The sequence below is a fragment of the Condylura cristata genome, unplaced genomic scaffold (assembly GCF_000260355.1).
Source record: "Condylura cristata isolate star-nosed mole 26May11 unplaced genomic scaffold, ConCri1.0 scaffold00002, whole genome shotgun sequence".
Lineage (NCBI taxonomy): Eukaryota > Metazoa > Chordata > Mammalia > Eulipotyphla > Talpidae > Condylura > Condylura cristata.
Window position 1 is genome coordinate 54,937,313 of NW_004567103.1, and position 16,431 is coordinate 54,953,743.

Here is a 16,431-nt window from a genome sequence, read left to right on the forward strand (position 1 = left end):
ACCTCTCCTGACCTGTCCGCTGCTCCCCTCAGCAGTGTACTTCGTCAATCTGCCTGTTCTGCTCCCCACTCTGTCCATGGTGAAGCCTCTCGCCGCCCCTGAGCCTCTGGCCTGTACCCCAATTCTGTATGCACAAATAAATCTTTAAAAATAAAATAAAAAAAAAACTGGGGTGGAAACCCCAGAGGTGGGGGGTGTGGGGGGATAGATGTAAGGATTAACCAGAGACAGTAGGGAGCAAAACAAGCAAATCTACTGAAATACATTGTTGAGGGAAGCAGTGGGTGAGACAGGAGAGCTCTGCTGTGCCATGAGGGTAAGCTCCCTGGCTGTGATTGAACTCAGGCTGATTTGGTGGGCCTTCACAGTGGTAGCAGTAAGACATAACCCCTATTCACCAGGGAGGCTCAATCCTTACAATTTACAAAATGAAACATTGTAAAGACCATATGAGTTTTCTCAAGTATCTATACATGTATGTGTATGCATGTATGTAGATGAATAAAAAACATACAGAAAAAAATTAGAAACAAATATTAATTGTTGATGGGGAGTAAAAAGGGAAAGAATGGGATCAATGTCTTTAATTTTCAATAGTACAGATTTTTTTAAGTAAGTGTATACTATATTTAAACTATTACATGTATAGTGTTTGCATGGCTTTACCAAAAATAGGATGAATTTACAACAGAATTAAGGATACCAAGCAAAAACTGGATTTAATGTGGTTTGTGAACATACTAGGTACAAGGCTATAATCCCAAAACTTACCTAGTACTGTAAACCAATGGTAAATACTTTTGTTTTTAAAAACTGACTTTAAGAGATTGCAAAAGAAGAATTACAATGACTGTCCCTATATTAAAACCAAGAGGGATTCGGAAAAAAATTTTATCGCCAAGTGTGCTATTCTGGCACACAGATTATTTCAAGCTGAAGCCAGGTAAACTCCAGCATATTCAAGGACAAACTTATCTCTCCGTTAACTACTAAGAAGAATGTCTGACCCAAAAAGAAGGCAGCTTTTTATATGAATGACCTACCTACACAGCAAGACAAACATCATCTAATTACCAAACATCTGTTCTTCTTATAGTCCTGTGAAATACCCTGTTCTTTGAAGTCCTAAAATCCCACTCTCTTTTCCCTAGGTCAAGATCTCATATATACCCTAATAGTATATCAAGCAGTCCCATGTTTTTGTGGAGTTTCTGCACGTATGAAATTTAGGTCTCTCTAGTTTATCTGACTCATAATTTTTATTATTATACCAGTCAGAGAATTTAAAAGACAGAAGGAATTTTTTTCTCCCATGCAAGCCATTATAGAATTTCTAAAAGGGATAAGGGGAAATGTCTAGAGAATTAAAAATGTAAGAATAAACATCCCTAGAAAGAAAAATTATAAAGGAAAACAATCTTCTATCGCAGGGCTATCTCTTCCTTAGCATTTACTCAGTCATCACTGAAGATAAAATGAAGGGAGTTAGACAAAAACACAGAACGGAACTAGTCTGGACTAAAAAATTACACTTTGATCCCATCGTTGCTTTAACCAATTATAAGACCTTAAGCAGCTGTTTAGTGTCTCCTTCCCAAATATTCCTAAAAAAAAAAAGACACTGAATTTAGTATCTAAGATCTTTCCAGATCTAAAATCTTTTATCACAGTACTTCAAAATTAGTTTGGGGGGGGAAAAATCCCTATGCATAATAGTAGTATGCATCATGGATACAAGCTTCTAATAATTAAGAATACAGTGATTTATAAATAAAGAGCTTCACTCTCTGGAACTACCCCTGCTTGCTGCTGAGAGCTCGGCAGGAGTTAGACTTGCAGTACATCCAGGGAGCAGGAAGCATCCAGGCTTTAGCTGTGCTCAGGGACAGAATGCCATCAAGTACTGTGGAAACTGCGATGATTCATTTGAGTGGGTTTATGCTTTTATTTTGGTTGCTCTATAAATTTCTTGAATACAAGCCAATCAGACTAGCAGATCTCTAGCTTTGGCACAAACAAGACATCTTAACAATGTAGAGAGACACTTATACCCACAAAACACAGGCAGTTTCACTATTAGCTAATTCAATGAACACTTCCCTCTGAATGACTTTCTAAGAAAACCCCACTACTACACAGCAGAGGCCACTCTAGGGAAAAAGAACCAGGCTGAAGAGCCTCTCACATTCCCAAAAGAAAACGACATGAAAAAGCAAATAAAAATTAATCATTGACAAGGAAATATGTAAGTGGGCACTAAATATATGAAGAGGTCTACCAAGGGCGAAAAAAATGCTGGTCAAAAAAAAAATGTTTTAGCCCAGAAAATTAGCAAAGATTACTAAAATTCACAAATACCCAGTACCACTGAGGGCCACGCAAGCCAACAGCTCATATGCTGCTTACACAGGTGGTGACCAGTACAATCCTTCGGGAAAACAACGTGGCAGAAAGGACCATCAATTTCTGCACGAGTTCTTTTTCTTTCACTATTCATCCCATGACTAGAAAGATTCTACTGCAATAATCAGATTTCTATGAAAATACTTGCTTTCCAGGTTCAATGACTAAGAAAAAACATGGAAACAAGGTACATCAAGAAAAAACCATGACATGTTAGTACAATAAATTATTAAGTATTTTTCAAAGACTCTTGACAGTGCATTTAAAAAGACAAAGCAAAAGCTACAGAATATTCTGGTTTCTCCCCATTATTCTTAACAGTATTTTCTAAATTTCCTACATGTGCACACACATTATTGGGCATTGATTCAAAGTCTCACATTCATCAACTTTTCTAAAACCATAACGTATGTATAGTTGATGGCATCTTTAAATTGCATCAGCCAGGCACTGGTTATAATATGGCAGCCACACTAACCCTAGCTTATTGCATCTGCTAGGGTGACTATACAATTGTAAACTCTTCCAGATGTCAACCAACCGAAGTCTATTGTGGAAGAAATAAAATCTTGGATTTTATCTGAAAGCCTTTCATTAAAATTTTTTGAAATTGTGGAAATTAAAAAAAGTGACATCAAAAATTCATAATGCAGCTTGAAGGAGAATCTTATGGAAAATGAAGTACTCAAAAATGCTACATCAACACTCTTAAAAGGTGGAAAAGACAACGAGGGGGGCAGGGGGAAATAGTTTTTGACAATGGCTAAAAGGATGAACCTAGAAGAAAAATGTGTTCATTTTTTAAACAACCATTTTCATAATTTTCTATTTTATAAAAAAAATCAGATGAGCAAAAATAACTCTAAATAAAGGAAATCTTTAGTATAACAAACATCCCAAGTAATAAAAGTATTAATGGCAATTGACAACATTTGCTTCTTCCCTAATATTACATAAAATGGTGTTCATCAATGAAATAAAGTATTAGATTTATACTCAGAATAAAGACAACTGCTATGTACTGAATGACATCCACCCCCCACCACCACCATTCATATGCTCAAACCTTACCCCACCTCAGAAGGGGCCTTTGAGAAGTACACTAGGTTTACATGAAGTCTTGGGTTGAGAGGGGCACTAATGAGATTAGTAACTTTCCAAGGAGAGATACCAGAGCACAAGCATGCCCTTTCTCCTTTCCCTCTTTCTCGTCCTGTCCCCCATGTGAATACACAGGGAAAAGACAGCTGACTTCAGATATGAAAGAACTTTTACCAAAACTAGATCAAGCTGGCACCATGCTCTCAGATTTCTAGTTTCCCAAAATGCAATAAAAATAATTTCTATTGTTGAAGCCACTTGTCTATGATATTTTGTTACAGTAGTCTGAAACCTCAACAAAATGTAGCATCAAAAATCAAAATAAACCATAAAATATGAAGAAGAAAACATAAGCAAAACACCATGACATAAACTTCAGAAATATATTTGAGGATTCCTCTCTGGCAGCAAGGAAAATAAAATATAAACAATAGGACTACAGCAAGCTAAAAATCTCCTATAAAGCAAAAGAGTCAGTAGCCAAAATGAAGAGATACCCTGCTGAGTAGGAGAAAAGATCTGTATACCATACATCTGACAAGGTACTGTCATCAAAGGTCTACAGCTCAACAAAAGCAAATCAAACAGCCCAATCAAAAACTGGACAGAAGAGCTAAACAGGCACTTCTCCAAAGATACACTGATGGTCAACAGGGTTATGAAGAAATTTTCATTATCAGAGAAATGCAAGTCAAAACCACAATGCAATACCACTTCACACTTTTAAGGATGCCTTGTATTACAAACACCAAAAACAAACCAGAAGCAAGTGCTGGGGAAGATGCAGAAAAAAAGGAACTCAGAGTGTCATGGGCATTTATAGCACTCCAGCCCCTATGGAAAGCTGTGTGGAGTCTCCTCAGAAGACTAAACATGGATTTGCCATATGACCCAGCACATCCACTCTTAGATATCTTCCAAACACACACACACAAATACTAATTCAAAAGGAAACCTGCCGCTCTATCTTTATTGCAGCACAATTTTATAATAGTCAAGATATGAAACAAAACTTATTGCCCCACATGAATGGATTAAGACATGATATGTAAACACAATGGAACACTACTCAGTGATCACAAAAGTTACTCACATCATTTGCAGCAACATGAATGAAAATAGAAGGATTATACCAAATAAGTCAGAAGGAGAAAGAAATACTGGATGGTTTCACTTATGTTTGGAATAAGGAACAACCAGACAAAGGATCAGACAAAGACAAACCTTGGAAGCTGAGCACAGATCTGAGGCATCCAGGAGGGAAATAGGGGGAGATGGAGGCAAGGGTGAAAATGAGATAAGAAGGAGCACAATGGAATTTGTGCTTTGAGGTTACAGTGGGAAAACTATTGTTACAGAGTATAATCTCTGTAACAAGGCAGGTTCCATGTTCCCTGCTCCATCTAATGAAGAGTAAAGTTGAGTGGAGAGAAGTTAAAGAAGACTAAAATCTTGGAAAGAAGAGTTGGATAAAGGCATGGAGAGCTGAGACATGTGAAAATAAGACCTATTTGCTTCTAGGCTTTGGGTTGCACCAGGGACTTGGGGGACACGGAGAAGACACATGAAGTAGAAACGTTTGGAAGAGATGTAAGAGACTCATGGGGAGGCTGACAGCAGCAATCAGTACCTTCTTTTGTACTTTGATTTTGCTCCTTCTGCCCCAGACTTACAGCTTTCTGTTCTTTTCCCTGTGGTTCCCTGCCAGAGTGCCTTAGACTTGTGGGTAGCTTTCAGGCATCCACAGCCTAGCCTTGGGACAACCCTGTTTGGCTATGTGTTCAGCCATGAGGGGATGGATAACCTGGGTGTTTGATTGGAAACTATTACCCTGTCTTCTCTCTGCTCTGTATGCCCACTATTAAAAGTTTTTTCACTCTGAGAACATGCTTTCTCTTTAAATGGATCTTGCCATCAGCCATATGGAGCATGTAAGCTTGGAGGTCCCAGTCCTGCATACCAACACTGCAGTGAACATACCTAAGAGGAGAAATCCTACGGTCCAAAACTTAACAAGAATGGTAACGAAAAAGGCGATTCATTAAAAAAAATAATATTTAAACATTTGGTACTTGAAAGAAGTTGCCTAACTACCTCTTATGTTATCTAGAAAATTCACATGGGGAAGAAGGATGGTGGGAAATAATCATTAACATAATTTTTTTTCAATTTTGAGAAATGAAATAAAAACACAAACATCAGGATGTCTGCCACATATAGGTGGCTTTCTCAACATCCTTGACCGAAGTTTGCATCCAGGCTCTTGGCTTCTGCCACCAGTCAGTATTATGCACTATAAAAATATCCAGGTAAGTGCCCAACCACCTATGATAAATATTTCATATCACAGGCAGCATCATTCCCGAGCACAATGTGTTCAGAGACTGTCTTAGGTCAAAAGGAATGTCATCTCATACCAAGCCTAGCAATCTGATGCTTTCATACTCCTTTTTAAGTGGGAAACTGACACAGCAAGCAGTAAGAGAGTGAAGCACTGAAAACTAGTTTAGATCTTGTTTTTTTCTTCATCCCCCAGACAAACAATAGCATGGTCCTTAGAACATGGGCCAAAAATCTCTGAATCGATATGGATATTAATCTGCCATCAAAAAGGGGAGGACACTGGATAAAGAGTGAAGAGAACCAGATCCTATTTTCTAACTCCATGATGTCCGATATGAGTAAGAGTTTCTCAGTTTAAAGCTCTACACCTGAGCTACGAACACCCAACTGAATACCCTGCAGGTTGATACTGTAGGACAGCTGCAAGGCCAAATTTCGCATCCATTTAAGAATGGCAGGTTTAAAATCATGTTCCACCAAAACAAAAATCGTTCTAGGTTAAAATCTTTGGTAACCTATCTCCCCCATCTGTCAGGAACTGTATATGCCAGCAGAGTATATGAAATCAAGTTTTTATTCGTCTGTAGAATAGCAGTTAAACTTTGGAATTCTTCTAGGAAAGGCAAATAGGTTAATGTGAAGTTAAAATATGAAGTTTTTATGCGAATGAAGCCACTCATGACAAAGTTCTTTGAGTAGTCATCTACACCAAAAAAAGTAGTTCATACAAAATAAGATTTATTTAAATAGGAATGTAGCTTTAGTGGAAAAAATATATATACTGTGAAGTGGAATTAGGTTAGACGAAAAAATGGATTCTAAATTGTTCATTTATATTTCCCTAGTATGTTTTCTATTGCATTTACACATATACAAACTGAAGAGACTCAACCAAGTAAAGAAGTGTTACTGTGGGCCCTCCCTAGTGGAAACAGTTAGAGCCCAGCACTATGAAGCTAGCAGCAGCCACTGCAGCACAAGTTCGATCCCCCACCAGGGAGCTGTCCCATATGGTGCAAGCAGACTTCTCCCATCTCGCCTGCTGCTCCCCTCAGCAATGCACTTCACCAGTCTACCTGTTCTGCTCCCTGCTGTGTCTCTGGTGAATCCTCTTACCACTGCTGCACCTCTGGCCTGTACCCCAGTTCTGTATACACACAAATCTTTAAAAAAAAAAAAATGTGTTACTGAGATTTTGGCCAAATCCTTTATGATGACTCAGTATGTTTTGACATTTTAGAGGTCCTACTGGCCATAAAAAGGAGAAGATTCAGGATGAGTTAATTACACCTTCCTCTCAGCGCAGTTTAATTATACCCCTTTCACAGGCAAGCAAGCGGGACCAGCTGAGTCCCTTCCATGTAGGTGCCTGACACACAAAAAATGCTAAGCATTTGTTTTTTTTGATAACCCTTTCATTCATCCTTTGTTTTTCCATAAACAGATTCGAATGTACAAAAAGATATGGGATGTAGCCATTCCCTTCATTAAGGATGTGTTGAGATGAAATCTCTCAAAAAACTTTAGAAATTATACTTAAAAATCTATTCTTAAAGTTTCGTGTTAACTCTTAAATCTTGTAAGCAAGATTAGCCTTTCATTTAAATTCACAAGGAAAAGGACAAAAATATTTGAAATAGACTAAAAGGAAAAATTAATGTTCTTCAAAGTATAAAGCAGCATTTGACAAAGGACAGAGTTTTTCCAGTATTCTAAGTCAAAGGCAGACTCTGCAGTTGTCTGCGATCATTCCTACTTTCTTTTCAACAGGGAGAAGAACAAGTTTTGAAAGGTTTTGTTTGTTCTTTAAGATACCACACCACATAGCCAAAACTGCTGAGCATGGAGCAGACATCAGGTGACAAGGGAGAGCCTTTCACATAAAAGTTATTTAACTGACAAGACCCCTGTAAGATAGCATAGCAAGGTTAATTTGTCCAAGTTCAAGTAAACAGGGAAGGTGGCCAAGTCAGGTTTTGAATCAATGCCTTCTAATTCCAAGGTCTGTGCATTTTCTAGACTTTGCAACATATCTGCAGAACATAAAGAAAAATGACAAAGGAACTGATCAAACCAGAGGGGACAACATTCCTGCTCCTACTAAAAATCAGACTTAATGTCACTGCATTTAAATCACACCCTGATTTTTTGCAGAATGTTTAAATGCCTGGTAAAAAGAAACAGAATACCTTTACAGTGGATTATTTCTACTTGTTTTGTTGCTTGGGAAACATTTTTGGAGTCAGTTAACAACAAGATACCAAATATCCATAGCTCAGCAAGACAGTCACTGCACTAAATTCCTAAATAATAGTCCACAACCACAGAAAATGGGCGATGCGGTACAGAATAATCAAAAGCAGCTTCATATTTTCTGGATAAAACAAAGCAGTGTTTGTAGTGAGGCATTTTTAGAAGGTACCACTGAAAAACAGACTGCAGTCTGGAATGGCTTAAAATACCACATTTAACAATCACCTCAATGACTTTTAAACTTTAGCAGCAAACAGCTTCCTTTTACTACAAATTCAAAGTGAAGGATTAGATGCAAAGTTAGATTAATCCAGTACACATACTCAAGCTTTGAGACTATCCCATGCCTTGATGAATACCATTGCAATTGTATTTAGCCAACCAGGTGTTCAAATGTTTGTTTGTTTTTAATAAATTGCTGTAAGCCAAACCCTCTTGCTAAAAAACAAGAATGATTAAATTCAAAAGAACACACTAATGTACAATTATTTTGGCATACTACGCAACCTTTTGCTAATCAGTCCATATTTTAATTGTGGCTATACCACAGTTAAAAGTTCCTGAACTTTGTTCTTCTGCCTCCCTCAGTTAGAACTGCTTTCACATTAACATGGGACAACTAGAAAAACTGGTCAGGGCAAGAAAAAAACCACAGTTTCCAAATTGACAGAAAGCAAGAAAAGGGTATCCTAGAGTGGGAGCAGAAATAGCCCCTTATGCGTCCAGTCTCTGCAGGGTTAAAAGAAAAACCAAAGCACAATCAACTGAGCTTTCGCTCTTATCAGACATCACATAAAACTACATTTCGGGCCCTCCCTGGTGGCGCAGCGGGTTAAAGCACCGCACTAAGAAGCTTAAGTCACTTCAGCATGAGTTCGATCCCCGCCTGCCCCCAGGAGATCCACGTGGCACGGCAGACCTCTCCTAACCCTCCCGCTGCTCCCCTCCGCAGCATACTTCAGCTATCTGCCTGTTCTGCTCCCTACTCTGTCTCTGGTGAATCCTCTCACCCTCCACGTCTCTGGCCTGTACCCCAGTTCTGTATGAACAAATAAATCAATCTTAAAAAAAAAAAAAAAAAAAAAAACTACATTTCACTCCTTGGAGACCAGCAAAAAGAAAGAGGGGAATGGTCCAAAATATGAGCTGAGCAGAGTCATTTACTTGCTATTAAGGTAGCAGTAGCTATTATACCAAGCTATACTAGATAGCTATGCTTGCTTACATTTTTGAAGTAGAAACAGAACTGCCCAGTGTCTACAAGTGAAAAGCCCTACACAGCGTGCACACTGGTGGGAGTTAAGATCACCCCCCTTGCAAGGTGCTATAAGTTCAAATACATATTTGTCCAGCCTCTCTCACAGCTAGAATTCATCAATGGAACCAGGTTTAGCCATTTGGATGCCTCTGCCTCACTCTCATTTTTTCCCTAGGGTATGTTAGTAACTAAGTTTCTCTTTGAGATGAATTTTAAATCAACTGGTTGTTATGTTAAAAATGGCAGGACTTTTGGGGCAGTGAAAATACTGGTACAATTAAGATATGGATTGATAATAGTGTGCACATGTTACTATACATTTGTCCAAACACAGAATGTACAAGAGTGAAGCCTAATGCAAACCACGGTTTTTTAAGTGATTATATGTCAATATAGGTTCATCAATTTTAACAAGTGGAACCACTGTGGTGGGGAACTATAAATAAAGGGAGCAACTATGAGCAAGTGGAGGCAGAGGAAGACAGAAAATCTGTGTACCTGCCTCTGTGTACCCTATGGAAAAAATGAGAGAGAGGCATCCAAATGGCGAAACCTGGTTCCACTGACGAATTCTAGCTGTGAGAGAGGGTGGACAAATATGTATTTGAACTTATAGCACCTTGGTGGGGGGGATGACCTTAACTCCCACCAGTGTGCACACTGTGTAGGGCTTTTCACTTGCAGACATTGGGCAGTTCTGCTTCTACTTCAAAAATGTAAGTAAGCATAGCATACTTGCTGTGAAAGTAAAGCTGTGCTTAAAAATAACGAAGTCTAGGCCCTCCCTGGTGGCCCAGCAGGTTAAAGCACAGCACTGCTAAACTGGCCTCCGCTGCCTTGGTGTGAGTTTGATCCCTACCCCCGAGGTGACCCTCATGGTGCAGCAGACCTTTCCTGTCTCACCCACTGCTCCCCTCAGCAGTGTATTTTGTTGATCTGCCTATTTTGCTCCCCACTCTGTTCCTGGTGAATCCTCACATTGCCCCTGCACCTCTAGCCTGTGCCCCAGGTCTGTATGCATAAATAAATAAATCTTAAAGAAAATAGTAAAGAAGTCTTAAGAAAATAGTTGGGATTTCATTAGGGATTAAGTGGAATGTCCAGGTAAAATAACTTTTTAAGAGCTGGTTGATTTAAAATAAAAGGTTTGTTCATTCAGGAATATGTTATTTCTTTTTACTTATTCAGGTTTTCCTACCCTTTCCTTATTCAGCAATGTTTTATTTTCTTCAGTATAAGATTTGTACACTTCTAAGATTGACAAAGCTTTTGTTTCTACAATAAAACAGTATTGTCTTACTGTTCATTTACTCAACTACACAACACAGCTGTACAAACACAATATTACCAGTCTGTGTTGCTCATATAGTCACTCTAAATTCTTATTTGTTCCAGATTTGATATCAGATGATTCTCAGAGACAGTAATTATTTTTATCTTTAAATAATTTTTTAACGATAGGAAGCTGAAATTTTTCTGAGCTGATTTAAAGAAACATGTGACAGAAGGTGGTAGATGTCTTTGGGAGAACTTCAAAATAAATATAACAACTCATTAGTATGTTTCAGACCAAAATCCTAATATAACATCAGGGAAAAGAAAAGAAATAGATGCCACTGCCTGACCTCCCCACATTATGGTTTACTATTGATTTCTGCTCTCTAAAGCCTAACTCAAGGTCAATAAAAAATATAGTGCTCATTTGCAGTGATAGAATAGTGGGGACAAGGTAAAAGGACTTTCCCAAAAAACATTTTAAAGTTTTTAATTGCATTCTGACATGATTCTATAGCCTTCACAAAACACTTTTTGCTCTGCTATAACCATTTCCAACTCATATTTACTAGGTGTTAATCAACCACAAAGTAGCCAAAACTATACAACAGAGAAGGGAAGGCTTCATCAACAAATGGCGCTGAGGAAACTGGACAGCCATAAGCAAAAAAAAAAAAAAAAAAGACCACACTTACATTATACACAAGAATGAACTCAAAATGGATTTAAAGATTTGGATGCAAGACCAGAAACCATCAAATATATAGAAGGAAGCATAGACAACACATTTTCCAGCACTGGCTTCAGGGCCCTCCCTGGTGGCACAACAGGTTAGGATGCAGCACTGCAAGCCAGCCGCAGCTGCTTCAGTGCAAGTTCAATACCCAGCCCCGGATGTGACCCACATGGCGTGGCAGACAGCTCCTGACCCGTCCACTGCTCCCCTCAGCAGTGTACTTCATTGATCTGTCTGTTCTGCTCCCCCACTCTGTCTCGGTAAATCCTCACAATGCCCCTGCACCTCTGGCCTGCACCCCAAGTTCTGTATGCATAAATAAATCTTTAAAAAAATGAAAAGTCATCCTACTCAATGGAAGAAAATATTTGTACATCATACATCCAACAAGGGGCTAATAACCAAGATCTACAAAGAACTCCTACAAAAAGAAAAAAAAAATTCAGGAAATGGGCAGAAATGCTAAACACACACTTTGCAAGGAAGCCATACAGATGGCCAAATGGTATATGAAAGTATGTTCAACATCACTTACCAGGGAGATGCAAATAAAAACAATGTGATACCACCTCACTTCCATGATGGCCCATGTCAGAAAAGCAAAAAACTACGTAAGGAGGCAAATGTGTTGAGAAAAAGCAAACCTCATACACTACTGCTGGAAATGTAGACTGTCCCACCCCTAAGGAAAACATTATGGATCCTCAAAATATTAAAAATAGATATAACATGTGATCTAGTCATTCCACTCCTTGGTATTTATCCATAAGAATGCAAAAACAAAACACACTAGTTCAAAGAAATATATACACTCTCATTCACTGCAGCACGGTTTACAACAGCCAAGTTATGGAACAACCTAAATACCCAGTGACAGATGAGTGGCTTAAGAAGATACACATGCACATGATAGTATACTATGCAGTTAAATCTTACTTCCTGAGATAAGATAGATGGGAACTGGTGGGGCTTATGCTGAGTGAAATAAATCAGAAGACCAACACCAATGATATCACTCATATATGGATTATAGCAAAATTAAAAAAAGCAACTGTCAAACTAAAAACAAATCCTAGAAATACAACTAGGGATTGAGGCTACTAAAAGTGGAATATTGGGAGGGGGCGCCCAATGGCCTAAGGTTAAAAGATAAGAATGTTTTAGTGGTGGATGTGGTGAAGAGCTATCCATCTGAGAAAGTGTAAACCTATTCCTCTAAATTATATGCAGTGTTGAAATACTATCTCTAACCAAAAAAAAAAAAACCAATCCGAAAAAAAAAATTTGTTTTTAGAATTCACTCAGTGACTTTCCAATTTTTTGAGTATATCATGGTATATATTTCAAATTATATACATAGTTCTTATATTTCAATACTAGCTAAAACTTTACCAATAGTTTAAAACAGACATGACATTTTCTGTTAAGGATAGGAGCTGAGGGTGACAACTTTTCAATACTTCAGGTATCTTTTCCTCTTTTGAAGGACTTAATTCCGTGATATTTCCAAATTCTGAAAATAGATTCAACATTAAAGTGTCTACTACAGCGTTTCATGTCCTTTGTAAACATGAAAAGCTGAACTTTGTATTTCAGATTATTTCCTAAATTTCTAGAATTTTCAGTTCAAGTACATAAAAATGAGTTTTCCTTTGTCTTTTCAACAAAGATTGGTTTAATTAGAAACAGTAGGGGAAAATATTTCCATATTGCAGGAAATATTATTACCCAAGTTTCAGAACAGTCTCAGTAGATTAGTTAGCTTTAATTTACAGAGAAACAGTTATGCTTTACTTTATAATGAGAGTTGGCACAGTGCTCAACATATGAATGGTTAAATTCCAAGTATTTTCCCCAATCATCTTGTGACATAACTTCATCAACATTTAAAATTCCATCTGCTTTGTTCCCCTAGTAATACAACCAGGTTCTAGTTAAGAGGAAAAAGGCACATACCATACAGATGTTTTACGAGAAATGTTCCCAGTGCTTTTTCAAGTTGGTTTGCATTAGTAAAAAGTTATAGTGTGGGAATTACTATTAAGAAATGATTCAGAAAGAGCAGTAGTTGCTCCTAGACACCAGAGAGGGAAATAAACCCAACATTCATCGCTCAAAAACTGAAATAAAGCTTCAGAAGAAAACTATGTCCACTGCCCAGCCTGTCTGAAGGCAGGGTGCTGAAAGTCATTAATATACTGTTATTTCATGAGTCTGGCACTGGTCAAAAAGGGTGGTCTATTGTAAGTATTATTAAGTAGGGGGTTTTGGCTTAGATGCCACAGTCCTGAAATAATAATCACAGATAGGTTAGGATCTAACTTTATGCTAGGAATTACAAAGGCATCTAAAGAAGCACATAAAGTTTTTAAGATGGTGCCAGATGAGGCAAAAAAAAAAAAAATTGCTTTAAACAGCATTCAGAGAACTAATGAAAAGGATATTTTGGCCTTCCCCCAAGCAGAGGGTGAAAATGTCCAACCTGAATAGAAATTACATCAACTGAAATTCTCCATAGTAACATATCTAATTAATTATTCAAAACTAGGGGCTGATTTTCTAAGGTCAAGAGCTAACTATGGTCTCCTGTTTCCTTTATTAAAAACTAATTTCTTTATTTCTTTGTATCTTTTTACCCAGGCATTACTGAGAAGCTTCTAATGGAATCTCAACAGCTTTAAAATAAAGTCTCCAACTTTTAAGTTAAGTTTCTCATTTTGCGGAAATGGTTTAAGGACCAATTAATAAAATTTGGTCAAGGTTCCATATAAACAAAAAGCTTATAAGCTACTTATTCTTATATATGTACAAAACCTACACCTTTTAGCCCGTGTAAGAGAACTTAAATATCACAAGGTATTACAAGATCCTTGAATTAATCAACTATGTAATCCACTGCTATTCGGGAATAAGCATGATTGTATGTATTTTTGAAGATTATGTATTTATGCATACAACAACTGGGGTACAGGCCAGAGGTGTGAGGGGTGAGAGGGTTCACCAGAGACAGAGTGGGGAGCAGAACAGGCAGACCTACTGAAATACACTGCTAAGGGGAGCAGCGGGCCAGACAGGAGAGATCTGCCACACCATGTGGGTCACCTCCTTGGCCGGGGATCAAACTAGTGCTACAGTAGCTGCGGACAGCTTCATAGTGCTGTGCTTTAACCTATTGTGCCACCCAGGAGGGCCCCTTATTTATATTTTTTAAAGATTTATTTTATTATTTATTCGTACAGAACTGGGGTATAGGCCAGAGATACGGAGGGTGAGAGGATTCACCAGAGACAAGAGTGGGGTACAGAACAGGCAGATCGATGAAGTACACCGCTGAGGGGAGCAGCGGGCGGGTCAGGAGAGCTCTCCGGCGCCATGTGGGTCTCCTCCGGGGCAGGCGGGGATCAAACTCATGCGGAAATGGTTTAAGCTTCTTTGTGCTGTGCTTTAACCTACTGCGCCACCAGGGAGGGCCCCTTATTTATATTTTAATAAAAATTAAAACTGAAATATTATTTTGATAGAGTAATTTAGGAAATTAGTCATTCTCTGGGTTAACACTACACTACAGAAATAAATGCCATAGTTTAGGGAAACTGATTCACAACTATCAGCTATCATATTTTTATTGTGTAAACATTAGGTAGTGCTAGTGAGAGAAATAGGGTGTAACACTTGACTGGTCACCGAGATATTCTTAGAGGAGTTTATCACAAGGAATGCACTGCAGAGTCTCAGTGAGCAAGCATGCACCAGAACTCCACAAACAGGAATGAAATTCAAGTCAAATTAAACAGCTCTCATCAAAATGAAAACTAGCAGTCTGGCATTGAGTGAGGCCACACCTGTTAGGAGGAAAATCTGATACTCAAAAGATGAGGACCAGTCAGCCAGCAGTTGGTCAAAAATATAAAATGCAATCATGTGTGGGAAAAGGGTATGGGCTTTCTAGAAACCAAATTCCTGGAGACACCTGCTATTCCTCAATGTCAGTGACTTTACTGTCTCGTTGTGAATGAGTTGTTAAAATTATGAACCTTAAAAGATTTCTGGGGAAGGACTGGGGTCACAACCCAACTCAATTTTCAAAGTCACTTCTCATAGGAAAGCTCAGAAATGTATTTCATTTCTTATAGCCTCCAGCATGCGATTTGTTTTACGCCAAATCACTTTTCTGACCCATTCCAAAGCAGTGAAATCCACACAGCCTACAATGAGTCTTGCTGCTTTGTGCCCCTTCCCCTGCCCCCCACACTAGTGCAGCTCATTTTTTGTACACATACCTGCTTCCTTTTTGCTACCCTTTCCTCCTTCTCGGCTCTTCTTCAGCACAGCCTTTAACATTTTCAATACTCTTTTGCTTCTAAAGAGAAAGGGATAGGAGGGAGAATTAAGTGTTGTAAGTCAAACAGAACTTGCATATTAACACGGCAGGTAACTTGTGTTCAAAAAACAGATCACTTAGTAATATAAAGTTATCTTTTACTTTAGTTTTCTACAGGCAGACTAAAATGGGAAACTAAATGCTAAAAAACAGGAATGTTTTATAACTTAATAAAGTGATCAGAATTTCACTTCTTGTTATAAAAGTTTGAAAAACCCTAACATTGCATTCTCAGCATTCCACATCTAATTAGGGTCGTCAGCTAAATCTAGGCACGTTGTTGTAAGATAGATGTCTGGCATAGCAATGTGGGTCCCCAAACTCAAATTCATCGAAAAAAAAAAAAAAAGCATTAAAACAGAGAATCCAAAAGATAACGTTTAAGAAGGAAGTTACACAGTTAAGGCATGTTTCACAGCTGCTACTGATTATTATATAAAAAGGAAAACATTTTGGAAGGTTATCAGAATGAAACATTCCATATAAGCATTTGCATAATGAATATAGTAGGACTACATTTCAAAACCAGCGTCTGGGGAGCCAATCAAACACCACAGACTACAATGGACTTTTAGTACCTATAACCTGTTGGGAGGTGGAGGGTGAGGAGGTAAGCAGAACAGGCCTGTGGCATTACAGCTGAATCCTTTAAGTAATGAGCTGTATTTCTAAGCAGGATTG

General features: G+C 38.2%; 1 protein-coding gene across 2 annotated transcripts in view; it reads right to left on the bottom strand.

Annotated features, from left to right (window-relative positions):
• Positions 1–16,431, bottom strand: part of TANC1 (tetratricopeptide repeat, ankyrin repeat and coiled-coil containing 1) — a 229,335-nt gene that overhangs the window by 140,342 nt on the left and 72,562 nt on the right. For both annotated transcript variants that reach the window (XM_012726872.1, XM_004674876.2), the window contains exon 4: positions 15,650–15,729. In XM_012726872.1, coding sequence (XP_012582326.1) covers positions 15,650–15,710 — 61 coding nt within the window. In that variant the 5' untranslated portion in view covers positions 15,711–15,729. The remainder of the gene's footprint in view (positions 1–15,649; positions 15,730–16,431) is intronic.